This window comes from Bos indicus x Bos taurus, chromosome 19, assembly GCF_003369695.1.
Source record: "Bos indicus x Bos taurus breed Angus x Brahman F1 hybrid chromosome 19, Bos_hybrid_MaternalHap_v2.0, whole genome shotgun sequence".
In the NCBI taxonomy this organism is placed as follows: domain Eukaryota; kingdom Metazoa; phylum Chordata; class Mammalia; order Artiodactyla; family Bovidae; genus Bos; species Bos indicus x Bos taurus.
Genome location: NC_040094.1, coordinates 48,752,894 through 48,765,227, shown reverse-complemented (window position 1 = coordinate 48,765,227; position 12,334 = coordinate 48,752,894). Strand labels below are relative to the sequence as shown.

At 37.1% G+C, this 12,334-nt stretch overlaps 1 protein-coding gene across 10 annotated transcripts in view; it reads right to left on the bottom strand.

The window, feature by feature from the left end:
• TANC2 (tetratricopeptide repeat, ankyrin repeat and coiled-coil containing 2) overlaps positions 1 to 12,334 on the bottom strand; it is a 363,890-nt gene that overhangs the window by 58,812 nt on the left and 292,744 nt on the right. For all 10 annotated transcript variants that reach the window (XM_027517571.1, XM_027517573.1, XM_027517574.1 and 7 more), the window contains one exon: positions 3,458 to 3,624. In XM_027517571.1, the coding sequence (XP_027373372.1) occupies positions 3,458 to 3,624 (167 nt within the window). The remainder of the gene's footprint in view (positions 1 to 3,457; positions 3,625 to 12,334) is intronic.

Sequence of the window (12,334 nt, the reverse complement as noted above, 5' to 3'; positions counted from 1 at the left end):
GGTCTTTGGGAGATGCCTCAGTCCAAAGGAAAAAATCTTTTAACAGTGGGAAGCCTGGCACCCTGGCGATCTGCGTGGAAATTATACTGGGGGAAGGTGACAGGGCTTTGGGGTGTCTCTCTTGCTCTGGAATCCATCTTTTCTTATCTGCTTATAGACTCTGCTCCTGTAAGAATCCATTCCCTCTCCTGCAGCAATTTCTTCTTCTCTCCTGGATCACACAGACATGGGACTCCATATTCCTCCCTCTAACTACTGTATCTTTGATCCCATGTTTTACAAAATGTAACAAAAAATTTGTTTTCTCTGCTTACTGTATTTCATTCCTCCCTTCCCATTCTCTCCTCCATTTGCTGCAATCAGGCTTCAATCTCATCACTTCACTGGAATGGTCCTTGTTAAGATGAGCAGTCATCTGCATCTTCCCAAATAATAGAGGTTCATTTCTCATCCTCCTCAACCTCTCAGCAGTCTCTGACACAGGTGATCACGTCTTGCTTCTCAAGTCCCTTACCTGCAGCTTGCTTCCATAACACATTCCCCTCATTTTCCTCTCAGCACACTGGCCACTCCTACTCAGCCTCTTCTGCTGGGTCCTGTCTCATTTCTCGGCCTACTCAGGGCTCCCGTCTCCATTCTTCCTCTTATCTGGCTACCTTCACTCCATAGAATAGCTGGATCCCATGGTTCTAAATATAGTCTATACATGAATGATGCCTGATTTTATATCCCCAGCTTGGTCATTTCTCCTGGGCTCTCTTCTTATATCTCCACTGAGTCAACATTACCACTTGGATGTTTCATAGACAAACTTACTGTGACCAAATCAGAACTACAAAAACTCCCCCCCACCACAAACCTTCCTGTGTTGATAAACAGTATCACCACTGACCTGACCATCAAATAGTAGGAACTATCTAGATCTTTTCCTCAAACCAGCCTCTATTCAATTGCTCTCAAAAATCCCACAATTCATCCTTGAACCTCCTCTCTTGCTTACATCCACATCCAGCCCATCATCATCTTCTTCAAAATATACTCCAAATATGACTTCACAGGATCTCCACTGAGAAGGAACTGTCTAGATCTTTTCCTCAAACCAGCATCTACCCAATTACTCACCAAAACCCCACAATTCATCCTTGAACCTCTTCTCTTGCTCACGTCCACATCCAGCCCATCACCGTCTTCTCAAAATATAGTCCAAATATGACCACTTCAAAGGATCTCTGCTGTTCCACTCTAGTCTAAGCCATCACCTTTCATCTATACTTCTTCCGTTCTTGATCCCCTACATTTTATTATCTACATAGCCAGGAGCCAAAGAAATCTTTTAAAAAGGTAAATCAGATTTCATCACATTACAAGGCTCCTTGGAGAGGCCTTTCCTATCTGTTCTATGTAAAATAACTGTCATCCCCATTTATCTCTTCACTGTTATATCTGTCTTCATAGCACTGACACTGCCTAAATTTTAACATATGCTAATCTGTCTTATTATGTGTGTTCCTCACTAGAAAATAAGCTTTGTGAGGGCAGGGATATTGTCCATCTTGCTCACTGTCCTATTCTCAGCTCTTAGAAATAAGCTTTTATACTTGATATACTTAACAAATGTTAGTGGAAATAATGAATGATCAATTATGAGGGTTCATTTAGAAAGATCTGTGAATTGTTTCATTGTCAGAGGTAAATAAAAATAATTTTAAAAAGTTACTGGTTAATTTAGATACTTAAAATAATTGTAATATATAGTGGAACTATATGCAACCTTGATCTGTATTTTCCAAGTCTCCTGTAAATGCATTATCATACTTTCATAATTTAAAAACTAAAAAAAAGAAAAAAAAAAGGTTATGAGTTGCTGGCCTTGATTTATGAAGACACTGCCTTTTCAACTTTGTGAATATAATGCTTTCCCTGTTCTTTGGCACAGCTGAAAAGTTAGTCATCTAGTCTACCAAGTCATACTTAAAACATCTTTTGAGATTGCACATGGCATAATGTAAAAATATAAGCAAAGATATTATCTCCTAAGTGTATATTTAGTAAAACTAGTCAGACTGTGTTCCTGGAAGTTTATTTTATTCACCCTTCATCTTTTAACAATCAAGCTACTGACCAATAATGGTAGAGTACATAACTTTTAGTTACAAAGATGCATTTATGTTGATTCATTTTAATTTAACTCAAATTACTTTGAAATCTTAATAACGAACATCTGCAAGCTGATGGTCAGGATTAGAAGTACAGTTTCTGATCAAGGAAGGCAGATTGACCTTAATTGGTCAATCTATAGGAAAAATACTAAGTGCCTGAGAGATGGGAAAAGGAGGGCATTGAGGCTATTTTCTGTATGTTAACTACTGATATAAGGGTGTTGCACCAAAATAGTGGGATGGATGTATAACATGTGAGATTTTATTTATTTTTAATTTTTATTATATTTAAAAAATTTATTTATTTGGCTGTGCCAGGCCTTAGTTCCATCACTCGGGATCTCCGCCTTTTGTTGAAGCACATGGGCTCTTTAGTTATGGCAGGCAAACTCTTAATTGCAGCATATGGGAACTAGTTCCCAGACTAGGGGATTGAACCTGCGCCCCTATGAATTGGGAACGTGGAGTCTTAGCCACTGGACCACCAGGGAAGTCCCAATGCGAGATTTTAATGTTCATCAAAAGCTATGGTTTGGGGGAAAAAAGTTGAGAAACCCTGTTTCAAACCAAGTGTGAATATGTAAAGAATGGAAAATATCAACTCAGGTATACCGTGAATAGTAGAGAAGGTGGAGTCATTTCATTTACCCTTTAGCCCATGTGTCTACAGATTCAGTTCCAACATTGCTAGTCATTCTTCCAGGCCATAAAGTGAATGATCAGTGAGTAAACAGAGAAGGTAATTAAAAAAAATTATCTCCCAGGGGTAGTAAATTTAATATAAAGCCTGAATAGTGCCAATATTTCTTATAAAAAGGTATATACAGAAGAAAGTCCATCTTCATGCTATGAAAAGTTGAGAAACAGAAGGAGGAACTAGAAAATCTGACTCTACACTGTACACTGAACTGGATTTTTCTTGGCATTAAATGATAGAAAATATAAAACAAAAGTCAAACAGTAAACGTGTTAGAGGATCTATTTGTTTGCTATCCTCAGGACAAAGCCTAGAAAAATGGAACTTCTTTCATGCTATTTTGAGGGACACTTTATTAAAACTTACCCAGAGCAATGGGGATGGGAATTTGAACTAAGACAGTCAAATACTGAAAATGGTCTCTCTAGACTGTACCACTTACTCTCAAAATATTCTTTTCGGGAATTACTCTTGCTAATGCTCTAAAACATGGCAGAGATTTAGAAAAGCTCACTACTAAGGGTACAAGGACCTAAACTTTTCAGTTTAAGCACTCTTCAAGGGAAATAATTTATGGGTCCAAAGGGAAACAAACACGTACCTGTAAACTGGTCCTAACTGTTACAATTAGCTTGAGCCAGGAAGGAAATTTTCCAATCATTTTACTCAGAAATGATACAATTGTATCCCCATAATCCGGTTTGTGAAATTCTGCTTCATTTAATCCATCAATTAAGATGATGAAATCTTCATCTGGAATTTTTCTCTCTGACATAGAAAGAAACAAATTACTAAATAATTAGCAAGTAAGTAAGCTCTTTTTGGGTCTTTGATCACATATCTATTCGGAAGGAAAAATTTAAAAAGGTCTCTCATGTGTTTAGTGAATGCTCAGCACACATAATTTATTATAAAGACATGGAATAATTCATTTAGTGAGCTCATTTTGTTTTTCACCAGGTACGAACATGTTTGTCACATAAATAATCTATAAAGCATATGTATCATCATCAGCATTTCTCCCATGTTATCAGCTGTGAGACAGTCTGAGCATTGCATGTATGAGAATCTGCACATATAAATTCATTTTTCTCACACACTTGAAAAAGCTGGAAAAGAATGTTTTTTCCACCTCTTCTGACAGTCTTAAAGAGAACAATATCACATGTTCCTCTATGCTATGCTAAGTCGCTTCAGTCATGTCCGACTCTGTGCGACCCCATAAACGGCAGCCCACTAGGCTCCGCCGTCCCTGGGATTCTCCAGGCAAGAATACTGGAGTGGGTTGCCATTTCCTTTTCCAATGCATGAAAGAGAAAAGAGAAAGTGAAGTCGCTCAGTCATGTCCGACTCTTAGCGACCCCATGGACTGCAGCCTACCAGGCTCCTCCGTCCATGGGATTTTCCAGGCAAGAGTACTGGAGTGGGGTGCCATTCCTCTGGGAATTGCCAAAAATAAACAGATAAATACAAAGTTTAAACTGAAGTCTAAAGCAGTATATAGGACTATATGTGAATATGCAGTGGGATAGAAAAGTTGAAGGGACAGAGAAAAGGAATCCCAGCCAATAGACAGACCTACACCAGGCAGGCTGGATTCTGAGATCTTAGAGAACAAGCAGCTTCCTAGACTACATCTGAAGCAGCTTCAATGAGACCAGACCCTCACGTGATTTTCCCAGGAGAGGAGTCAGGTAGGAAAGACAAATATCTGCCACTTTTGTTTCCTTTTCCCTCCTGGACTCTATATTATCCTAATTGACAAAATCAGTTTATCTTTAGGGCTGGACTGTAGAAGAAGGCTTGGTAAGATTTCAAGCTTCTACTCCCATGAAATGCTTACTGATTCTCAAACAATATTCAACAATTAGAGATTAAAAAATCTTCAGGCTGAATGAACACTGTAGTATAAATGAATTGCAAAGAACAAGTAAAAGTTCCTAGTTGGCAGGACCTTTACAGGTTCTGAGGCAGAAGGCTTCCTGAGAAATCTGTATGCAGGTCAAGAAGCAACAGTTAGAATTGGACATGGAACAACAGACTGGTTCCAAATTGGGAAAGGAGTACATCAAGGCTGTATATTGTCACCCTGTTTATTTAACTTATATGTAGAGTACATCACACAAAATGCTGGGCTGGATGAAGCACAAACTGGAATCAAGATTGCTGGGAGAAATACCAATAACCTCAGATATGCAGATGACACTACCCTTATGGCAGAAAGTGAAGAACTAAAGAGCCTCTTGATGAAAGTCAAAGAGGAGAGTGAAAAAGCTGGCTTAAAACTCAACATTCAGAAAACTAAGATCATGGCATCCGGTCCCATCACTTCAGGGCAAATAATTGGGGAAACAATGGAAACAGTGAGAAACTTCGGTGAGAGACTTTATTTTGGGGGGCTCCAAAATCACTGCAGATGGTGATTGCAGCCATGAAATTAAAAAACGCTTGCTCCTTGGAAGAAAAGCTATGACTAACCTAGACAGCATATGAAAAAACAGAGACATTACTTTGCCAACAAAGGTCCATCTAGTCAAAGCTATGGCTTTTCCAGTAGTCATGTATGGATGTAAGAGTTGAACTATAAAGACAGCTCGGCACTGAAGAATTGATGCTTTTGAACTGTGGTGTTGGAGAAGACTCCTTGGACTGCCAGATGATTCAACCAGTCCATCCTAAAGGAAATTAGTTCTGAATATTCATTGGAAGGACTGATGCTGAAGCTGAAACTCCAATACTTTGGCCACCTGATGCAAAGAGCTAACTCACTGGAAAAGACCCTGATGCTGGGAAAGATTGAACATGGGAGGAGAAGGGGACGACAGAGGATGCAATGGTTGGATGGCATCACTGACTTGATAGACATGAGTTTGAGTAAGCTCCAGGAGTTGATGATGGACAGGGAAGCCTGGCGTGCTGCAGTCTATGGGGTTGCAAAGAGTCAGACATGACTGAGTGACTGAACTGAACTTACAGGCTCTGAAAAGAGGAAAGCATGGGGGAAGAAACAGAGAAGTCACTGGGATGCCTGAAACAGGAAACATGTGAGGAAGAAAAAGAAGGTGAAACTGGGGACAGAAGGAAGTCTGTGGACTTCGGTACCACATTGGTTCCGTTAGCCTTTGAAAGAGTCAAAACCAGTCAAAACCCTATATATTGTTGTTTCAAATTGTATGCAAATTTTTTGCATGATTAATACAACTTTATATTTTCCCTCTAAAGTACTAGCTTTACATAAATTTAATTTCAATAGCTTAAGTACTATAAATCAGTTCTCAAATTATGAAGAGTTCAAGTATTACTTTCATCTGGTGACTTTAGGAAGAGAAATGATGGGTTTCAGCTCTATTAACAATGATTATTAATGAAATGTCATTCTAGATGATGTAGAGCTAAGAAAATACATTGTTCCTTTCGGGAGTAAAAAGAACTTAGGAAGAGAGAGGAGCTGCTTGGAACGAATTGGAATTTACCCACCAAAAGGGGGGTTCTTAAGTTCTTGATTTTGAGGAACTTGGCTCCTTTAAGCAAAATCATGTCTTTATTGCGTTCTGCTTGGCAGATACATTACAGCTGTTCTTGGCTAGTGAGTACCACCACCAACCCCACTCCGTGGTGTGCTGGAGCCATCCTGTGCTGGTTCAGGAGAATCCACTGAAATATTTTCAGGAGTTGGTTGTTAAGCAACTGGTAGCTTCAAACTGGTCCAAGTGGGACTATTTATTTATACAATTTGTTGTTGTTTAGTTGCTAACTCTTAGCCACTAACTCTAACTCTTAACTGCAAATGTTACAAGCCCTCCTTCCTACAGCTGGTTGTTAAAATTTACAAGCACATCACTGTCTCCACCACTTCAGTCAGACCTCCTTTAACTTCACCCAGGCTCCGCTGTAAGAAAGCCATGATTGTCAAGTGGAGAAAAAGCCTGATGATAATGCACGCATCTGGTGAAATTTTCTTTGGGAAAACATTTCAAGCATCAAGATCAAGAACACGCTCTAAATTATCATCTGAACATTTTAATGAATGAAATAACTCAAACGGTAATAACATTAAATTTTCATTTCCATAAATTTCCAGTAGACTATAATATTCATCCAATGAGTAGACAATATATTTCTTTTTTAAAAAATGTGACTCATTGAAACCTAAAAAATTTCCTTTTCTTTTGCTAAATGATGAGGTCTCTCAATTATAAATTTAAGAAGTGAGACCTTAGTGATCTTTAGACTTTGCCTTTCAAATGCAACCAGCCTTATAAGAATGCTTGCTCATTTCAAACTTTGTATATTTAAATACATACTCTGACTCAGTAGCTTTTAAAAGATTTTATCAATGAAAATTAAAAAAAAATTGGGATCAACGAAGGATCTGCTTCATAATTTGCCATGTAAGAACATGTACAGTACAACTACTACCATTATTTCATAGAATAAAAATATTTTAACAGTAGAAGAAGGGAGATATTATCTAACTTTTACATATATGTCTATGCAAAACCACATCTGTGTTTTACACCCACACAAATTCTAGGCTGTGTCTATTTTGTCATGGACTAATGAAAACTTTAAATGGACTGATGCTTAGGAGCCACTGTTCTGGCTGACAAGTCCCTGGAAAGGTCTCCGAAGCCCGTTAACCCTTGTTTTAAATTCCCTGTACATACGTACTCAGCAGGGATGCCCCCCTGCCCTCACTTACATACATGCTTAATAAATACTTGGCACTGTCTTCTTTAGTAGTCCTGTTCTAAGACTCTCTCTAGATACCTGAGAGAAATAAGAAGTAAAGAGACGGCAAGAGAAGAGGGGACAGCTAGAACCAAAGGCAAAACTGGTCTAGTGCAGGAGATTCTATTTTATTAATATTACTGGTGTATTGCATAGGGATTCTCAAAAATGAAAAGAAGACTCACATAAGACAACATTTTTTGTTCAAAAAAGCTGCACTTTATGTGCACTTCCTTTTAGTTGTGACAACAAACAAGCATCACCTTTCATTTCATCTTGATGGCCAAAGCAAAAGTTCATCAAGAAACTCTGAAACATTTCCATTTGTTTTATATGTATCTGTGTTTGTTTTTAGTCACCACACTTGTAGAACCTTAAAGAAATGTGAAAAATGTTGACTCTCAAAAAAAAAAAAAAAAAAAGAAAAATGTTGACTCTCATTTTTTAAAGAAAAATATATAAGTTGAAATGTAGCTCCTGAATTTAAATAGAAGCTGTTTCTACTGAACCTTCCTGGGAAGAAAATTCCAGTTACCTTAAAAAATTCCCTATTTTAAAAACTATTGTGATAAAAATTTATATATAATTAATACAATTCATTGTGAAGATTTAAACTATACACATTGGTGAGTTTTGACAAACACATATACCCTTGTAACTAACATCCTGAGCAAAGATAGAACATGACCATTACCCTAGAGGTCCAGTGCTCAATAGGCACCACTGTTCTGATTCACATCACCATTGACTATACTTGCTTCTTATGATTAACATGAAGTTTTTGAGATTTATCTATCAATACCTTGTTGAGTTTACTATTAATTTGTTCCTTTTATTACTAAGAAGCATATTAATAATTCATTTATTATGCATCATATGAATATACAATTTATGTATGCTTTTGTTGAAAGATCTTTGGGGTGTTTTCAGTTCTTAAACACTATGAATAATCTTTGATATAAACATTCTTGCATGAGTCTTTTTGTAGATATATGTTTTCATTTCTTTTGGGTAAATACATTTACCTAAAATGTATTTTGCTTGAAACTGCTTGGTCATAAGAATTAGAATTGCTTGGTCATAAGGCAGATTCATATTTAACTTTATAAGGAATGGCCAACTAGTCTTCCAAAGTAGTTGTATCACTTTAAACTCCCATCAGTGATATGTAAAGGTTCTAGTTGTATACCTCATCAACATTTGAAGCTCAGCTTTAAGAATTTTAACCATTGTGGTGGATGTAAAGTGGTATCTCATTGTGATTTAAATTTGTATCTGCCTGATGACTAATGATGGCAAACACCTTTTTATGTGCTGGTAGGCTATTTATATATCTTCTTTTGTGAAGCACCTAAATCTTTTGTCCATTTCAGAAATGATTTATCCTTTCTTCAATAACTTACTGAAATTCTTTAAATACCGTGGATATAAGCACTATGCCACATACACACATGAGTGTGCACACACACAGAGTGAACATTTTCTCCCCCTTTGTGATTTTCTTTTCCTTTTTCTTAGTAGTATCTTATGGGGAGCAGACATTTAAAATTTTGACAAAGTACAATTTATTAATTTTTTCTTACATGACTGATGATTTTCAGGACCTAAGAAATCTTTACCTACCCCAAGGTTGTGAAGATATTCTAAGTTTTTTATTAGCTTTAGAGATTTCGCTTTTATATTTTGGATACAATCTCAAGTTAATTTTTGTGTATGATGCAAGATAAGGATTGAGATTCATTTTTTTCCCATACTGGTATCCAGCTGTTGTAGCATCATTTGATGACAAAAAATTCTTTTTTCCAAATTATCTTGGCATCTTTGAAGAAGGTCAACTGACTCCATATTGCGGGTTTATCTTTAGATTCTCCATTGTGTTCCATTGATCTATTTCTCTCTCCTTGTGGGAATACCACTCTGTCAGTGGAGTGCTAGAGCGGCTCGAGTTGGCTCATGAGAGCTGATTGTTAAGTTTTTTTATGGTCAAATCAGGCCCCTATCCCTGGGCTGATTGTTAAACATTTACTAACACATTACTACCTGTCATGATTTCTATAGGTCTATATTAAGTCTTGAAACCAGGTACTGTTGGCCTGTAACTGTTGATCTTCCAATTCTTTTTAAGATTGTTTTGGCTATTCATGGTTCTTTGCATTTCTGAAAGTTGTAAATTAAAAAAAAATCCTGCTGGGATTTTGATTGGAATTATGTTGAATCTATAGACCAATTTGGGGAAAAACTTCAATCTACAAACATGGCATACCTCTTCCATTTAATAACTTCTTTAATTTTGCTTTGTATGTTTTATAGTTCTCACGGCGGAACTTTTGACACACCTTTTGTTAAATTTATTCTTAAGCATTTTGATTCTATAGAAAATAGTATTTGCTCCAGTTATCTACTGTTACATCAAAAAGCTGTTACTCAAATAACTGGGAAATGGAATCATCTGCAACAAAAACCCACATGTCTGGTATCAGGGCCAGAATGACTTTTTTGACTAGAACAGTCAACTGGAAAACTTACATAAATATGGCTGCTACTTGTGGTCCGTACTTGTTGATAAACTCAAAGTAGTCAGTCTTTTCACGTGGCAATTGTTGTTGTTTGGTTGCTGAGTTGTGTCTGACTCTCTTGCGACCTCATGGGCTCGCAAGGATCCTCTGTCCATGGGATTTCCCAGGCAAGGATATTGGAGTGGGTTGTCATTTCCTTCTCCAGGGGATCTTCCTGACCCAGGAACTGAACCTGCATTTTCTGCATTAGCAGGCGGATTCTTTATCACTGAGCCACCAGGGAAGCCCGTGACATGGCAATGCATCTCCAAAAAACAAGTGTTTCAGTAAAGAAGATGGGAGCAGCATGACCATTTATAACCTAGCCTCAACTATACACAGCATCATTTTGTCATATTTTCTTGGTTGAAGCAGTCACAAGCTTGCTAAAATTCAAGGGAAGGAGACACACACTCTAACGCTGGATGGGAGGAATGTCAAAGAATTTGCAGCCATGTTTTAAAACTGGCATACTACTTTTTAAATTTCACTTTTCAGCTGTTTTCTGCTAGTATATAAACATAATTCAGTTCAGTTCAGTCGCTCAGTTGTGTCTGACTCTTTGTGACCCCACAGACTGCAGCATGGCAGGCTGCAACTCCATCACCAACTCTTGGAGCTTGCTCAAACTCATGTCCATCAGGTCGGTGATGCCATCCAAAATAAACACAATAGATACCACATACTGACCATATCGACAGTAGCTCTACATTTACTAATTCTAGCAGGCTTTTCTTCTCTTTTGTAGATTCCGTAGAGTGTTCCAGTAAACAAGCACATCAGCAAATAAAGCAAGTTTTACTTCTTCCTTTCCAATCTTCATACTGTTTGCTTGTTTGTTTTCTTAACTGTGCTAGCTGGGACCACTGAAAAATGTTGAAAATAAGTCACCAAGCTCCTGATAAAAGGGGAAATGTACTTAACATTTCATTGTGTATGTTTTGGAGTTGTCCTTTATGAGGCTAAGTTTTCTTCTATTCCTAGTGTGCAGACCATTTTTACTATTAACTAATTATTTTTTTCTGCATTTATTGAGATTATAAATATATGTTTACATAAAGACATAGATTTTCTCATTTATTCTGCTAGTATGATGAGTCACACTAATTAACTTTCAAATGTTAAACACTGTATTCCTGATCAAGTAGAACTAATCAATTTGCTATTTTGTTTTTCCCAGGATTTTGCTATTATGGTCATGAGGAATTCTTGCCCATAATTTTCTTTTCTCGTACGCTGCTGCTGCTGCTGCTGCTGTGTCGCTTCAGTGGTGTCCGACTCTGTGCGACTCCATAGACGGAAGCCCATCAGGCTCCCCCATCCCTGGGATTCTCCAGGCAAGAACACTGGAGTGGGTTGCCATTTCCTTCTCCAATGCAGGAGAGTGAAAAGTGAAAGTGAAGTTGCTCAGTTGTGTCCGACTCTCAGCGACCCCATGGACTACAGCCTACCAGGCTCCTCCATCCATGGATTTTCCAGGCAAGAGTACTGGAGTGGGGTGCCATAGCCTTGTATGGTCCTTACCAAAGGTTGGTTTCAGCAGTATGCATGTCTAATAAAACAAACTGAGAAATGTTCTCTTCTCCTTTATTTTCTGAAAACATTTATGCAAGATTTATATTATTTCTTCTTTAAATGCTGGATAAAACTCATTAATAAAACCATTTGCGCCTGGAGTTTTCTTTTTAGAGGTTTTTTTTCATTTGAACTTAAATAGGTAAGAGCTAAAAATTAAACAGATAAGAGCTATTCAGATTTTTTTCTTTCCTTTTGAGTCACTTTTGTTGTGTTTTTTATAGAATTTGCCCAATTTAAGTTGTTGAATTTATTGCTATAAATTTTAATTTTTAAAAATATTAATTTTCTATTTCACAGATTGCAGCTTTTGCTTTTTATTATTTCTTTCTGCTTACTCTAGGTTTATTTTCCTCATTTTTTTCTAGTTTATTAACTCATAAACTTAATCATTTATTTTTTACTCCTCAGTTTGAAGTTTTTATAATTTCCTTTGTGGTTTCTTCCTTGTCTCATGGGTTGTTTAGAACTGCACTGCTAAATTCCTAAATATCTGGGGATTTTCTGTATATTGATTTCTAATTAAATTCCATTATCTCAGAGAACATTTTCTGTAAGATTTTAGTTTTTTGAATTCAGACTTATTTTATGGCCCAGATACAATCCTTGTGCACTTG